This window comes from Echiichthys vipera (genome assembly GCF_963691815.1).
Source record: "Echiichthys vipera genome assembly, chromosome: 14".
Lineage (NCBI taxonomy): Eukaryota > Metazoa > Chordata > Actinopteri > Perciformes > Trachinidae > Echiichthys > Echiichthys vipera.
The window spans coordinates 19,579,586-19,595,318 of NC_139839.1; the positions used below are offsets into that span (position 1 = coordinate 19,579,586).

The 15,733-nt window shown below is 39.1% G+C and overlaps 1 protein-coding gene across 1 annotated transcript in view; it reads left to right on the top strand.

The window, feature by feature from the left end:
- The first annotated feature begins 4,316 nt into the window (after positions 1-4,316).
- Positions 4,317-15,733, top strand: part of LOC310956592 (roundabout homolog 1-like) — an 84,361-nt gene continuing 72,944 nt past the window's right edge. Inside the window, exons 1-2 of the mRNA XM_083926881.1 lie at positions 4,317-4,347; positions 6,552-6,644. Of these exons, the coding sequence (XP_083783007.1) occupies positions 4,332-4,347; positions 6,552-6,644 (109 nt within the window). The 5' untranslated portion in view covers positions 4,317-4,331. The remainder of the gene's footprint in view (positions 4,348-6,551; positions 6,645-15,733) is intronic.

Here is a 15,733-nt window from a genome sequence, read left to right on the forward strand (position 1 = left end):
ATGCAGGCGGTTTGTTTGTTGTGTGTTTATCAAATATCTGAATCTGTATCAAAAGCAAAAGCCTCTTCTTCCACATACCTCCCCCTCTGTGCTCTTGATTTAGACAGCTTTTGTGTGGAAATAAAGTCAGTGAATCACACTTCCTGGTTATGTCCTCTTTCACTCAGCACCCCGGTGGTGTCGTACTTCAGAGCTGCTGATTAACCATCACATCTCAGTCTACAATGTGCAAGGAGATGTATACAGGTTTGGCCTTGTATAAAAATAGCCAATACCATATTAAAGGTCCTATATCGGCTCAACTCAGGTTCCTGCTTTTATTTTTAGTTTCTACTAGAACATGTTTACATGCTTAAATGTAAAAAAAAACACATTGTTCCCTGTTGGTCAGTGTTTCTGCATCATGACGGCACTGTAGCAGCACATTCTACCTACATCACAACCTCACAGAAGTCCTGACCGCTCGTTTAAAAGCACAGTTTCTGAATACCGTCTGTGCGCATTTCTTTGTGGATTGAGCATTTTGATAAGTTCACAGTATTTGTACAGAAATTCAACCTAGTTTATAATAAAAAAGACATGGACATTTAGTTTTTTCCTATATGACACCTTTAAAATAACAAAAGGTGCATATTACATGCCTGTAAATGCTACAGGTGCAGTGAAATATGACTGCCTTTCCTTGCAATTTGCATCCAAAGTAAATATGAATTTAAGTATCTCCCCTTTACCTTTTGACACAGCATACCTGGTATAACATATTGCATTTCACCTATCTATCTCTGAGTACAGGGGATTGAATTTAGGGGGGAGAAAAGATGGGGAGGAGGAATGCTGAAAGCCAATTCTGTTCACGCTCCAGTGCTCTCTACAGTATGTGATCTGTCTGCTGTGGTATAGGGGGGGCTCCTGTTCTGTCTTATTGACAATATGTTAGATGGTAAGCTGTGATTATTCCCCAGTAGACAGAAGAAGGAAGGGGACATCAGCAGTCTTGTCTCCCTTGAGCTGTAGACTCTCCCCATTAGCTCAGAGCAGATGACTCTAACAGATATTTTATTGTCATTTTTATTCAGTATAGGCAACTTTGAGTGTGTTGAGTATCAGTGCTTGCAGGTCTGTGCATGGTTGTTATGAGTAGGGATGGGAATTGATAAGATTTTGTGTCCAAACTGGATTCTGGATTCATATTATTATTCAGCTTTTAGTCAGAGAACGCCTGCCTGCATGGTCCTAATGCCATTATAACACAAGATACATGGCATTCGTGGAATTTAAGCCAATGTTTTGCAGAAATATGTTCCAGTATGTTGCTTTTGTTACCACCCTTACTTACCATTATCATTTTACAGACAGTACAATCTACACTGTTGTCATCTTTCTCTACCATGACTCCTTGTTTCCAGCAGCATAGACACATGAGCTTGATGTCATTGTTTTGCATAACACAGGCAATTGATAAGCAATACTAATGAGATGAACACAAAATCATCTATAATGCAAAAAGTACTGCTTGACTGCAATCAATACTAATCTGTAAACCACCCCTTACTGTTTTTGTTCATTTCACTAGATCTATCCCTTTCCTAGTTTCTTCATATCAGGTTTTCACTCGTAGCTTTTTTCTTCGACTGGCATATTTTTAAATTAGATCTTGGATTTATTGTATTTTTTTCCCCCCTTTACACCCACTTTCATTCTCCTTTGTGTATTCCCCATAAGATATGTTTTCTAAAACTAAACAATATAATGGTATTATTATCACCCACATTTAATATTCAGCACCCTACAAAATGTAATCTTCCTTGCTCATTATGTCAGTGATATATCCTTGTGTAGATTATGTACAACAGATTTCAATATGAATGTTATTCATATTGAATATTATATTACTATGTAATATGTTTCTGGCTTTCATACTTTTGAAACCTCAGCATCTTTACTATATTGGCCAGTGTAACACTGTAAAATCTCAGTAGAAGTTTTTTTTTTTTGCTGTGTCATGCATATACAAATATGCCAAAAATAATAAACCCTGTTTCAGAATGAAGAAGAGAGCTAAAGATAAAGAATAATAATTCACCTCTTTTATCATTAAATGTCAGACTAACAAAATTCGTAACAGTGGTTTTATAACGATGCAAAATATCTCTCTCTCTCTCTCTCGCTCTCTCTCTCTCTCTCTCTCTCTCTCTCTCTCTCTCTCTCTCTCTCTCTCTATCTCTATCTATCTATTTATCTATATATATATATATATTTCTGAATTTCAATTGTCAATCTAGCCTTATTTTCCAAGGCTTTAAAATAGAGTTAGTCATAGATTTAAAATGAAAACAACCATTCCAATCTTTTTTGATCCGTAGGAAAAAAATAAGTTATTTTTATGCCATTACGTGAAAAATTAATAACAAGAAACAAACCAAAAACATATACCTAAGTAACCCCTTCTTCCATTTCATATACAGAAAAGGTATTTGATTCAATTTTCTGAAACTAACAATATATCACTAGTTTGTAGATACATTTCAATTACAAGTTTTTGGCATATTTACAATGTTGGCTGTTGGTGCGCATTTCTTAGAACAATTAAAGTGGTGCATGGAGTTGATGGCCACAGGGTGCCAAGACATCCCAGGAATCTGGCTGTCCATCAGATAGCTAGGATGAGTTGCAAAGCTGTTTGTACCACAGATGGCTGATCAGTACAACTGACTTCCTATTTCTCCCGCCTGGCGCTGTCACTGTGTCTCATCACCAGTCTCACTTGAGGGCAAGGGTGCGTGCGTGTGCGTGTGCGTGTGCGTGTGCGTGTGCGTGTGCGTGTGCGTGTGCATGTGCGTGTGTGCGTGTGTGTGTGTGTTTAGGGGGGTTAGGTTGGAGTGTGCAGCAGGGAAGCGTGAGGATGCTTGATTGGTGTTTGACTTGGACATGAAATTTTGATGCTACACTTGAACACAAAGCGTACACATACACAGTTTTGCACAAAGCACACCGAGAGCACGTTTAAGATGTACTGTAGAAGCTCACCAGTGTGTTGGAATATGATAGTAATCTGCATTCCCTCGATATGTGAGGATGGATCAGATAGAAACAGACAGACTCGGAGTTTGGCCGCATGCTGGGTGGGTTTCAGAGCAAAGTCCATCTGTCTTCCTCTCTTCTTTATAGTGGAATTTCACACAGAAACATGGTTGTATTTAGTGCTCGCCAGAAGGGTGGTGGATGAGGAGTTATGGGATTTTAGAGAGGAATTCTATAAAAAATGTTTACCAATAGGACTTTATTAGGCTAATGATAGTGTAATGTAAGTCTGTTTATTTTCTAGTCTATTTTACGTCCTTCTGTCCAATACTCACATTAGAATAACAAAAAGATAAGTTACATGTACTGTCAAACACACAACTCTGTATAATAAGGGCTCATAGGTCTCATATTGTAAAATGTGTGTCTTTGATAAAGCAGTTTAAGGTGCTGTATAAATACTGTAAAAAGCATCAAAACACTCAATCCAGAGAAATGCACATGGCCATATTCAGATATTGTTTATTTAAACGAGCCGTCAGGACTCCTGTACAGTTGTGATGTCATAATTATGTTACGTATAAGGAGAAACTGCTACTACAGTGCTGTTACAGTCATTCCCCGCTGCAATGAAGGTGTAGAGATACGGAAAGGTGCGAAATATCTGAGAACACTGACCAATCAGAGTAGACTGGGCTTTTTAAGGAGGGTGGCTTAAAGAGATAAGCACTAAAATGGAGCGCTTCAGACAGAAGGTGAAAACAAGTATATTCAGAAAGACACCATGATACAAATTACGTATGTGTTATTTGAACATTAAAGTCCCCCTCGAATCAAAATGTTTTTCTTTTGTTTATGGCCCCTAGAGAGGTGTTTTCACATTCTCTCTGATGTGTTCAGTAATCTTGGGGGTTTGTGTGGTGCTTTTTCACCTCAGGTAGAAACTAGTAGAATGTAATCATCGAGGACTGTCAACCTAGCATAAGCATGAGCAGCGGTGGGCGGGGCAAGGCCAGATGCAGAAAATCTATCTATCTAATGCTATCTGACTGACATTGGGGCAAATTGTTTATTGTGGTTATTCCTCCAGCCGGATAAGCGGTTGAAGATGAGATGAGATGTTTCAAGTATAACTCACATGTGTTTGATTTCCCAATAAGTGATAAAGTTGTTGTCTCTTGGTTTTAGGTTTTTTGAAGCCTTCTTAAAGGCAAGCCGGGCCATTGGGGACTATGCTGGTTCTACAATCACCCATCACATTTCTTCTCATCAGCCTGCTTTGTGTCAACCAGCTGCAGCAGGGCCATGCCATGGACAGTTCATCAGGTGAGAATCTCTTCACTAACCAGACTTAAAGCAATTCTTACCTTTCTGGCGTTTTTACACTTTCCTTTTTGAAGTGTGACGCAACGAGAAGCTTCTGTTCAGTGTAAACAACGGTGACTTCCACGGATGAGATGAGCGCAGCTATCGAGCAAGCTAATGCTTTTTTCTGTTAGATCCTTTCAGTTGGAATATTGACTGGGCACCTGAAATTGTGCCTTTTATCCGTAAATTCACGTTACACAAACAGCAAATATCCATTATCAACATGCTGTTTACTTTGCCTTGATGCTCTGTTAGTATGTCATATGCTTCGTTGATCTGATTGGTTGATTTGGTCTGTCTATCATCAACACAGGTGGTGATAGACAGATGATTTATCCAATCAGCAACCAGTATTTTCACCTCTTCCCAAAAGATCTCCAACTGAGAGTTCCCAGATGGATATGCTGAGCAAATGTGAATTATGTGAATCAATCCATCTAGCGGAGTCAGGTTAATGTGACATGCCAGAAAGATAAGAATTGCTTTAATAGCAGTTTTGTTTGTGGCCCCAAAAAAAGACATTATTTATTTATTTTTTTTGCTGAGTGTCCATGAAACATGTCACCAACATGTTCTTAACAACTTAAAATGACTGACTTCCATATTGACATTATTTTGGGCATTCCACTGGACATATTGGTAATCAGTAGGCAGACTATGCAGTTATCAGTCTGTAGCTCTATATGGCTTTGAAATTTAAATACATTTATTTTAACTGTATTCACTCATGACAATAACATGTATTGCTGCTTATTGGCTTTAAACCAATGCTGTGATGAAGTGGTGGCACCCTCTAGTGTTGTGTTTTTAAATATCAATGACTATAAGACACAGCCATGTGCCCCGCCAGTGAATTAAGCATGGGTAAATCATTCAAAACCTTATAGTTGCATAGGTGCATATAAGCATGTTGATTTGTTCAAACTCTCTCCGACTACATGATTAAATTGGGTCACACCTCACAGTGTTGGCGCTCCTAAAATGAGCTTCCAGAGCAAATTTATTCATCTAGTGGCAAGGGAAATATCTCTTTTAATTACAAACTTGATGAGTCATCATCTGAATTCATTTGAGTAAAGTGGTTTGATTTAACAATGTTCAAAAGTTCATAAAACAGCTTAGTTGACACAAAGGGTAATGACACACTGGAGAGTAACAAAATACATTCAGTCACTTTATGTTACTAGTAATGTTGTTGTGAATGCTTCCTTTTTTCAGTGTAATGATATTGAACACATTTACTTCACATTGAAAAATAAATAAAACAAATCCTGAATAATCCTGGAAAATGTTTTCTCTTTTGTCTTTGGTTCCAAATGCAAGAAATATAGAGAAAAACTGAACTTGTACCTGTTACCTTATAGTAGTGAGTTACGTTTCCATACAAGCAGGTCTGTTGCAAGATTACAATAGTTTTTCATTTTAAGTTAGTTTTTAGTTGATGTTAGTTTTTACGTTTAGATTTAATTTTGTTTTAGTTCGATTTGTGAGTGGGTTTGCTAGTTTTAGTTTAGTTTCAGTTTTACAGACATGTTTAGTTTTAGTTGTTTTGTGTATTTAGTTTTTCAATTTTCAGTTTTAGTTTTTGTTAGTGAGTTGTTATGTAGCTGCATAGCTCCATGATGTTTAGTGTCTAATCTTTGCACTACTTTAATGTACCAAGTGAAGCAAATGCAGCACAATGCCATCTCCTGGAATGTCCATTCAATTTCAGTGGTTCAGTATCACAAGCATTGATGAAAATTCATGCTCTCTCCTTTTCTGTAGTGAAATATTATAGCTAAAAAACTAAAACAATCTAAAACAATATAGTCTCAGTTTAATCTGAGTTTTTCTCCATCATTTTATTTTTATTTAGTTTAAGCTCACTAAAAATAATTTTCACTGCTTATTTTTACTTTAGATTTAGTTTAAGGTTACTATCATAACCCTGGTCTGTTGTAGTCCAAAATGCTAATTTTCTTCAGCATGGCTGCCGCTTTAGAAGTTCCACGGCATTCATCTATCAGTGGCATTTACTGACTTACAGTTGTTTCCTGTAAAAGGTCAAACTTAGGTCTCTTAGGAAAAAAGATGTCCATGTTGCACATGGATAAGCAAAACAATCTTCTTCATTTTCTCTTTAATTCCATAACCCACTGTCGTTGTCCTCATGCAAACAGATACAGATATTCACAGAGGGAACCGTGAGGTCATAACCCAAACACCTGCATCTGAACCAGCATCCGAACAAGACAACAGCCTTGGATACAAAGGTACGGTCCAAGTGCTAAATGTGACTTTTGAAGTTCCGGCCGATAAGGAACAATAATCATACTTCCCTTTAACAGACCGATGGAGAGCTTTGATGTGTCGATGACATTTAGATCATACTGCCAAGCTCTTTACACAACACATCACTATCGTTCTTCAGTCTCTTGTCACACACCATATTGTTGTTACTGCAGCCATATATTTGTGTTAATCCGGCAAAAGGTGTTACCAATCCATACATATTGTTTCTATCTCTGTTTTATTTTTTCCTATTTTTTTCTTCAATAAAATAACAGATATTAAACTAACTTAAACATTTCTTTTTTGTTCTTCTTCTAAGTAGTCCACGTTTGCCTTGGTCTTCTTATCTTTTAAAAACAGCTTTCATGAAATGTCTGAAATAAGCCTCGACAAAGCCAGCAGTCACTAAAGTGGTGCTCCAGGTTGTGCTGATTCTGTATTTGTCCTTTGAAAGATACAATGTTGAACCCAATTCCCAGGATAAGGACTATGTTTCCTTTTGCTGACAAAGACTCTAATACCACTTAATGCCAGTTCAGCAGCTGCAGACCACAAGTGCTGTGACCAAAGCCTACACAGTTCAATCCCCTCTCCCTTTTGCTTTGAGATTTTTTGGTGAGGGTTCTGATTTTGGGAAGTAGAACAAAGCTGGACGTTTTGGAGTTCTACGCTCCCTTTAGACTCTTTCTCAGAATAGAGTCTTGCAGAGTCTTTCTGATGCCTCAAGACCATTTAAGTTGACAAGAAGAAGAGAATGAGATACTAAAATAATAATGATGCTTTTGGCCTTTTATCTTTAATGGGCAGTATACATATTTTTTTCTTTTATGGAATCTAAATTAGAGCTCTCACCAGCTTCCATCTGATGTAGTTTATGAGGAGCTAATGGCTGAAAGAGGGGGTTCTTTATCTTTCTATTTTCTCTCTCAAGATAAGAAGCCTATTTTTTCATACCTAAAATCTTTGTGGCAGAGAAAAAAAAGATGACAGTGAGATAGTGAGAAGCTGAAAGGATGTCCAAGTCCTAACAAATGATAAGACTATTTGGGTAGCTGTCAGTTTGCCAATTTGGAGGGAGATCGAGAAGAGGCTGTTGCACAAGCCTTTCTTACAGTGTAATGGTGTACATGAAGACTGTCTCTTATTTCGCGTCAACGCTGTTTATGTCCCTGATCAACTACTGTATAGGGATGTACAGCGAGAGGTGCTGAAAAATATGCAAAGAGTGGAAATAAAAGGAATAGCCAAAGAGTTGTCATATACGGTATACACAGGACATCACTAGTAACTCACACTGCTCTGGTCTGATCCTAGTCCATTCTTCTTACGGTCTCTTCTACAGTTCAGTAACTGTAGTGGGAGTGGCAGGGCAGCATAACATTGTTACAGCAATAAAAGTAAAGAATACAAGCAGACAAATACAACAGTCACACATCACAGTCAAAAACAAAACAGATACTTGGAAATAACATAAAAGCTATAATGGGGGAAATAATGTAGCAAAGTTCGTGGCTAATGGCAGAAATGCGTTACAGACATATCCATACATACTGTACATGAAAAAAACTGTCTGGTTTTTTTCATGGACAAAACAGTAATAGAGGATGAGCTGAGGCCAAGTTTGTTGGTCTGTTGAGGCTCCAAATTATTTATTTCTGCATAAATATTTTTTGGATTTGGCTTTGTGCTTTTTGGAGATTTTTTCTCTCCAGGCTCAGAACCAACTGGAGCGCTACTTTGGAGTGAAATAAATAAATAAAAATAGGTCTCAGTACTTGGCACTGTTTCCTTGAAATCCTTGCCATTTTATGTGCTGTGTTGCCATGAAGACGTGCATGTCTTTGTGTCAGTTTTTCTCCATCTGTTCCTGGAAATATTGGTGTTGAAGATGCTTTGGATTGGGACCAATTGTGGAATGCACAGTAGAACTCACAAACCCTGCAATTAGCTGTGTGCACTGCACCTGTTGTTATGTTGAAGCCATACGTGCATAAAGCAAGTCCCACTGTTGTACCCCTATCCTCTTATTTGTGCTTTAGCCCTACTGTGATGGCGGCTAGTTTGTACCTGTAAATGCTATTAAATGAGACGAATCATACAGTCATTCCATGCCCAAGACCTTATTGTCGCTACCGTACTATTGCAGTCATTTGATCTCAGCCTGCTGAGCTGCCAGTCATATAATGGATGGACTTTACTTTGAGGAAATATAGAAATAACAAAGACCCCTGCTGGCTGTCTGTGTAGGGAAAAAGAAATGAATGCAATAGCAATATGCAGCAAAATAATAAAGATTGGATGATAGGGAACATTTAAAAAAAATATATATATCACTAAATAGCACACATTCAGTGCTATTGTGATTGAATGCAAACATGTTGAATATGACATTGAAAAGAATAATGCATGAAGGCAAAGGAAGCAAAGTTGAAGGTATTGCATAAAAAATAGAGCACATGTTTGTGTTGAGACTGTAATTCCCATTATTTCACTGGTTGTTTACCAGCCAAGAGTGCAGGCTCCATTTTGCCGAGCCACCAGTAGTCCACAATGGGCAATTAAAGGATAAGAGGGGAGAGGAGTAAGTCAACTTTGTTCAGTCTAAATGTGACTTAAAAGACCAGAAGCATCACCACTTTTTCTGTAGCGTGTGAGACATGAGCGATTGATGTTTGTCCAAATGCATAATTATCGTCTCTTTCCTTCTGTTACTAATTTTGTTGGGCATGAGGACATTTTTAAGTCCACATTTCTTATTGTAGAAATCATGCATGCACTTAACTCGGCCTATTTTTGTAGTACAGACTGTCTGCTTATTCAGTGTGAGGTGAGTTAGGGTAAGGATTAGGACCCACATAGAATTTTAACCTTGAATATCAATACTTACAAACAAAAACTAAACCCAGACTGTGCTGCAGCCCTGCAGCCAGCAGAGGGAGTGCTGACTTCCTTAGACAACACAAGGCATATCTGAGGTTCACTAGGTCAGATATAGACTATAAACTTTAGAGGTTTCATTTTTCTCAATTCAAACTGCATTTTATTTAAGTTTATCTCATGTTATGTGTTATACTTAACATGTTTGATATCAAGACATAATATGTTAGGCATTGTGTTTATAATGCACTTAAAATGGCATTTAATTTCCCAGTGGTGTGTTGAGAGGTCAGAGGATAAAAACCTTATTGATTTTTGTCATGGAAAGAAGAAGCACAATGCTGCTGTGGGTGTGGATGGAGGCACATTTTTCTGACTCATTAGGAATACAGTTTTCCCCCCATATGTGCTGTTTGAGCTGGTAGGTTTTAATATGGACACTAAGAGTGCACTTCCCTCTGTCTAGTTGGGGAGATAAAAATACAATAAAGCATTCATCAAGGTCAAACTATGTTCACTTTCCACAGTAGACACACTTTAAAATATTAAGTAGACTTTTGGTTTGGGAATTCTGACGTTCATAAAAGGCTCTTCTGAGCATGTTTGATAATGATAGACACTTCAAGCGTTTGATTGGTGCAGCCAATTAGATACATAGTCTACATAAGAAGACTTTCTGAATGCAGCCATTCAGAAACTGATTGAATTATTGGGCTTGATAATATTCCATTGAATATTAGAACTATTACCCCCGCATCCCGTAGTTTGCAGTAATTTGGATGTTTTCTACCATTTATCAGGCTGCTGTAGTCTGGATCTTTTGCGAGCCTAGTGGAGCCTCGTGTTGTGAATGTATCCTTGTGCGGTTAAATGGTGCCTGACTCGCAGGAATCTCCTCAGCACAACAGAAAAGCCTCTGACTGGTTAGGAAAACCAAAGAAGCTCTGAGCGCAGAGACGCACGGCGCCTCATCCAACCAGCGCCAGTCCCACGAAACCGGGGTAAAACTACACGTTTAAACCATTAAAGTGACTGCGACTGGATGCGTCTACTCTTTGGATTGTTGCTCTCCATTCAGCCGCGGAAAGCTTCCCCCCTGAAGTGGAACTAATAGCGTATCTGATCACAGATGAATTCCGTGAAGTTATCAGCATTTGGAAGTGAGGAGTTCCAAAGGAGTAGAGAATACCCGAGTGGTGTTGAGGGGATTACTTCTCGAGTAACCCGCTACGATGCATCCGACTGATCTCAACTTTGATTCAAATAGAAATCCACTCTCCGAGGAGCCGTTCTGAACTGTATTATCTGTATTATTGCGGAGTTCAAGAACTATCCTCCACACGGATCCCCATCATCGGCTCTGCGGTAGAAGTTGTAATTTAGATGAAATAGACAACACAGCGCACTCTAACTGGATTTACACGCTTCCAGCTGCTCTTGAATGATGCCTGCCTATCTGACGGGGACTTACTATCTACTGGCTTTTCTACAGATTTGTTCAGGTATGAGTTACTTATTTATTATTATATTTCAAGATGGCTTTTCCTTTATGTTTTAAATATGGGGAGTTTGAAAATGGCTATAAATGTGCTACATGTGTGAGATCAATCTTTAAATAGAGGTGGTGGGACAGAGAGTTGATGAATTTGCTAAGTTTGATCCATCGTGGCACCCTGCGGGTATTTCGGCCACCTTTTCTCAGTGTAGCCAGCAGTATGTGGCCCCTGACCCATGCTGCGGGCTGCCTGGTTTCTGACAGGGACCCATTTATCTATTTGCTCTGCTGCAGTCCAGTGAAACACAGCCCCTTTAGAAGCAGCTCTTATCACACCGATGGAAATTAATTGCCACAGTAAGGGTCCAAAGAGAAAAAAGGGCGGTAGTGTCAGGTTTATGTGAGAGCATTTCGCTTTTACGCATGGTAAAAATCAATGACATGCACAAATGCATGTGAGGAGTCGAAGTAAGACATACAGGGTTATCATCCTCAGTCCTCAGTGGGTACATACATTACACGAGTTGCAGGTAAATGAGAAACATATAGACTTCGCTTGAACAATCCCTGTGCACCAGTCAGACCAGTGAGAATGTGTTACTTCCAATGACACGCGTGATTCACCACTAGATCATTCTGTAGGAAATGTTGACATAAATGTTTCATTTTCAGAGAGATAGATTCCCATGCACTCTGGTATTTTAGTTTGCTATCGTACTTCATTTTTCCATGTGCCATTTCAAAAATACAGCCAGCATGACATTTCTTTGTGGAAATAAAAGGCAACGTCAAACATACACTGAGACAGAGAAAGCAGCTTTGGATTTTACATGCTGTGTGGGTACTGTGTTTCTGTTGGAGGGTCAAGGTTCATTCTGGGAAAATGACCAAGCATAACATTGATATAACACTGATATTGCAGGTGGAGGTTGGGGCAGACAAGTTTTTGTTGGAGTGCCAACAACATACTTACTTTCCACTAGACTTTATTGGCTCCACAACTGATATTAGCTGCTGTGTCCCAGTCAAGCAATAAACCTCCAAGGTGAATGCAACGAAGGAGCATCAGGAGACACCACTTCCTCCACCCACTAGGACTAAAAAAGGCCCACTAATATAATGAACAATGGCAGCAACTACAGTCACATAGAAAAGCTTCAGTCCAGAGATTAGATTAAAAGATATATAGTATTTTGCCTTCTGCACCAGCTGTGGGCAAGGCGCTGGTCCAGCCCAGATGATTTTTAGAGGTCTGTGAGGATATGGTATAGAGAAGTGTAATCAGGGCTCACCCAGAATGCATTAGGCTGAATACAAGGGACAACAGCACACCAGGTAGAGAAAGTAAAAAAAATAAATCTTTAAGTTTTATTTTATTTATTTTTTTATGTAACATATTTTAAGCTACTGAGTGGAATTTAGGTGAGAGTAAAGCTTCAGCTAGTAGTAGTAGTAGTAGTAGTAGTAGTAGTAGAAGAAGTAGTAGTAAAGTAGTAATCATCTTAGAAAAATGTTTATTCATCTCTCACTGGAACCATAGGCAAAGGCACATGAGAAATCTGATTTATTTTTTTTCTCTGAAATTTCAAGAGTCCCTCCAATTCCCCACTGGCGCCAGTCTTGTTCACTCTGTAACACAAAGACAGCTGTCAGTAACATTATCAGTGGCCACAAACAAAAAAAACAAAACGATATTTTCAGCACTAGATCATTCATAACTGTTTGTCACGTTGTGGCGGTTTTATTTAGTGCAGAACGTCCTTTCTTTGACAGTGTAGAGGTTGATTTTCCAAGGTTTTTGCACCTACTGTACGAGAGCTGAAAACAACAATTTTGCCCTCTTCAGAATACAAGTGGATTAAACGTTGTTCTTTGGCATGACACCATTCTTTAGAAAAAACATATTATGAGTGCTATTCATGTGACATTTTCCAAACCAACCATAATTCACTAAATGTTATTTCTTTATTCTGTGAGCATAGCAGAGGCTGCACAGTGTCAACTTGTGAATATAATGCAGCCTTTTACCAACTCTTTTTTTTTTTTTTTTTTTTTCAGTGGTGACTTTAAAAAGGAAACATAAGGTTTGCCTGTCCACATCAAGAGCTCTAAATTGCGTATGACACCAATTTTCCAGTTAGTTTTCCCTAAATTTCCAAACTGACAAACTTGGTAACCACGCAATCCAGAGTCTCAAGAGCAATCAAGGAGATTTGTGCTGTTCTATACTTTTACTAACTTACCCTTTATTTGATGCGATTATATACTACAGTAAGACTATTTATTCCATGCTTTTGACCACTGAACAACTGGACCAGAATTTGAGGTTATAGCCAAAATGCATGAGAGGTATGAGGTGTACAGTATGTACATGACAATGCCCATGTTTGAATCTATCCCACCATATATTACAGGGATTTTTAGACATCATGTCTGGGATAGCTGCCAGGTTTGCATGCCTGTCCCTGAAAGTGATCCATGCGTAACAAATTGCAATCAGAATGATTACATGTTTTTTTTCACCCTACTTTTGTTTAATGTATACCAACTCAACCCCTTGTATGGTAACTTGACTGTAGCATAAAAATGTGCATCATTAAAAAGAGGAGCTCTTAAAGCTGTGCTGTTAAGTCACTTCATCGGAACCAAGGGAAACCTGGAACTCCCCTTCGTTGAGAGTTTAATCTCTGCATTATAAATCCGCCAACAGTAATTGGATGACATATAATAATCTAAATGATGGCCATTAAAAACATATGCTTGTGTCTCGATGGCTTTGTCCCTCTCATCCCACAGATCCAAATTATGCATCCCCAGAGTGATGATGTGACTTGCTTCGCCATTCTACCTGCTTTGTTTGATGGTCTGTAAACAGTGTCTAAAAAGGAATCACAGGAAAATAAAAGAATGGCTCATCCTGTTATTCTTTGTTTTGATGGTTGTCTCGATTGTGCCTTTAAACAGAGTACAGTTACCTATCTCATTAGTTCTGCTGGGATTTGATATGATTATTATCTTCATTATAACTGTACTAGCTAAGCTAATAACTAGGCTAATTTAGCTTTAAGCATCCATGGCCCTCTGAGGGGCTCAGAGACTGTCAGAACACAGCCCAATTCCATCAGTGGTGTGTGCAGTAGGCCCAAAGGGAGCAGTTTGATTGAGACATCTGGTTGACCTGCTGGTGTAAGTTGCACACAGGTCAGAGTTCACATGTAGGCCTACCTACTCGTGCTGCTCTGGTGACTGACACTCATGGCTGGAAGAAGCTGACTGTAGTGACCCAAAATACTGCACAGCACTTGTTACAGAATCCTGGACATTAAGTACTGATGATTGGGGGAAGCTGCCCTGCTGTGTCGTCCCCCAAGCTAACAAGACTCCCTGTAGTCTTTGTGGTGGTGACAGTGATGAGCCAAGTCCCACTGCTAATGAGGACTTCTTCGCTATGGATGGTGGGGCTGATGGGACATCTTTGCACGCTGACGAGAATTCCTTTGTTTGTTGGATGAAACTGTCAAATTCCTTATTTTCTTCCTTAGAAATAATGCATCTAATAAGCTTCACTGCAGAACAGTTTGGTTTGAAAGCATCTTCATTAATGTTATTTATTTCCCGGAACATGCCAACATGAAGGATAGGAATAAGGAATAGCTTTTAAATGTATTCAGGGTTTGGCTCCTCTCTGCTTCAATCATGCTGACTGAGAATCTGTAGAAAATAGAAATTTTCAATTTTTTGAGAAAGGTGCACTGGTTGCTTGCTAATTTAGCATGTGTTCTTTCATTCCTTACTGCTGGCAGTGCCTCTCGCACACCATACGTTTTTAGCTTAAAATGGCTTTAATGCTCTGAAGCAATTTTCAGCAGGTTTCAGGGTTTTGTCTGGACTTTGTAAGCAGTTTTTATGTTTATATTTTGAAAGAGTTGAGTCGGACAAACACCATTAAACCATAAATGATGTGTTTACGTTTACGTTTGTTTACGATACAGAGCATCCACAGAGTCAACCCATGTAAAGACGAGGTCATGCCAACAGATTGTTGTTTGAAACAGGTGTTTTTTAAGGTCACCCTTACCTGGGAAATGCTCATGTGAACTTTGTCCCCCAGGAACTGGCAAAGACACAGAGACTGTATCTCTCTTGTCTCTCAAACCCCTGCAGACGTTGCTGCAATTGTTTGCTCCTGACTGAATGTGCATACATGCATATGTAATGGTGTTAGCGCAAGCTTGTTTTTAATGTGTGTTTTCGGATTGTGTGCTGAAAGCTGTGATTCATGATTGCTCCCCTTGTTTACTCACTGGTTTCCTGTGGAGCTGTGAGGCCGAGCGTGGTTGCCAACCCTGGGGAAGGGAAGCTACTGAGAGCTTTAACAAGCACCCATGGGCCTGGAGTTCACAGGTCATCACACCTTCTCACAGGCACACACACACTAACACACACACACACACACACACACACACACACACACACACACACACACACACACACACACACACACACACACACACACACACACACACACACACAACCACACACACACACACATTTTGAGGACGATCGATAACTGTCTGCCTGCCCTACAAAGGTACCAGGTTCCTTGCCTGAAGGATCCTCCCACACTGCTTTTAATATTTTTTACTCATGTGTGTAAAAATAGTCACCAATAGTCCCTCAATTAAATCACAATAATGT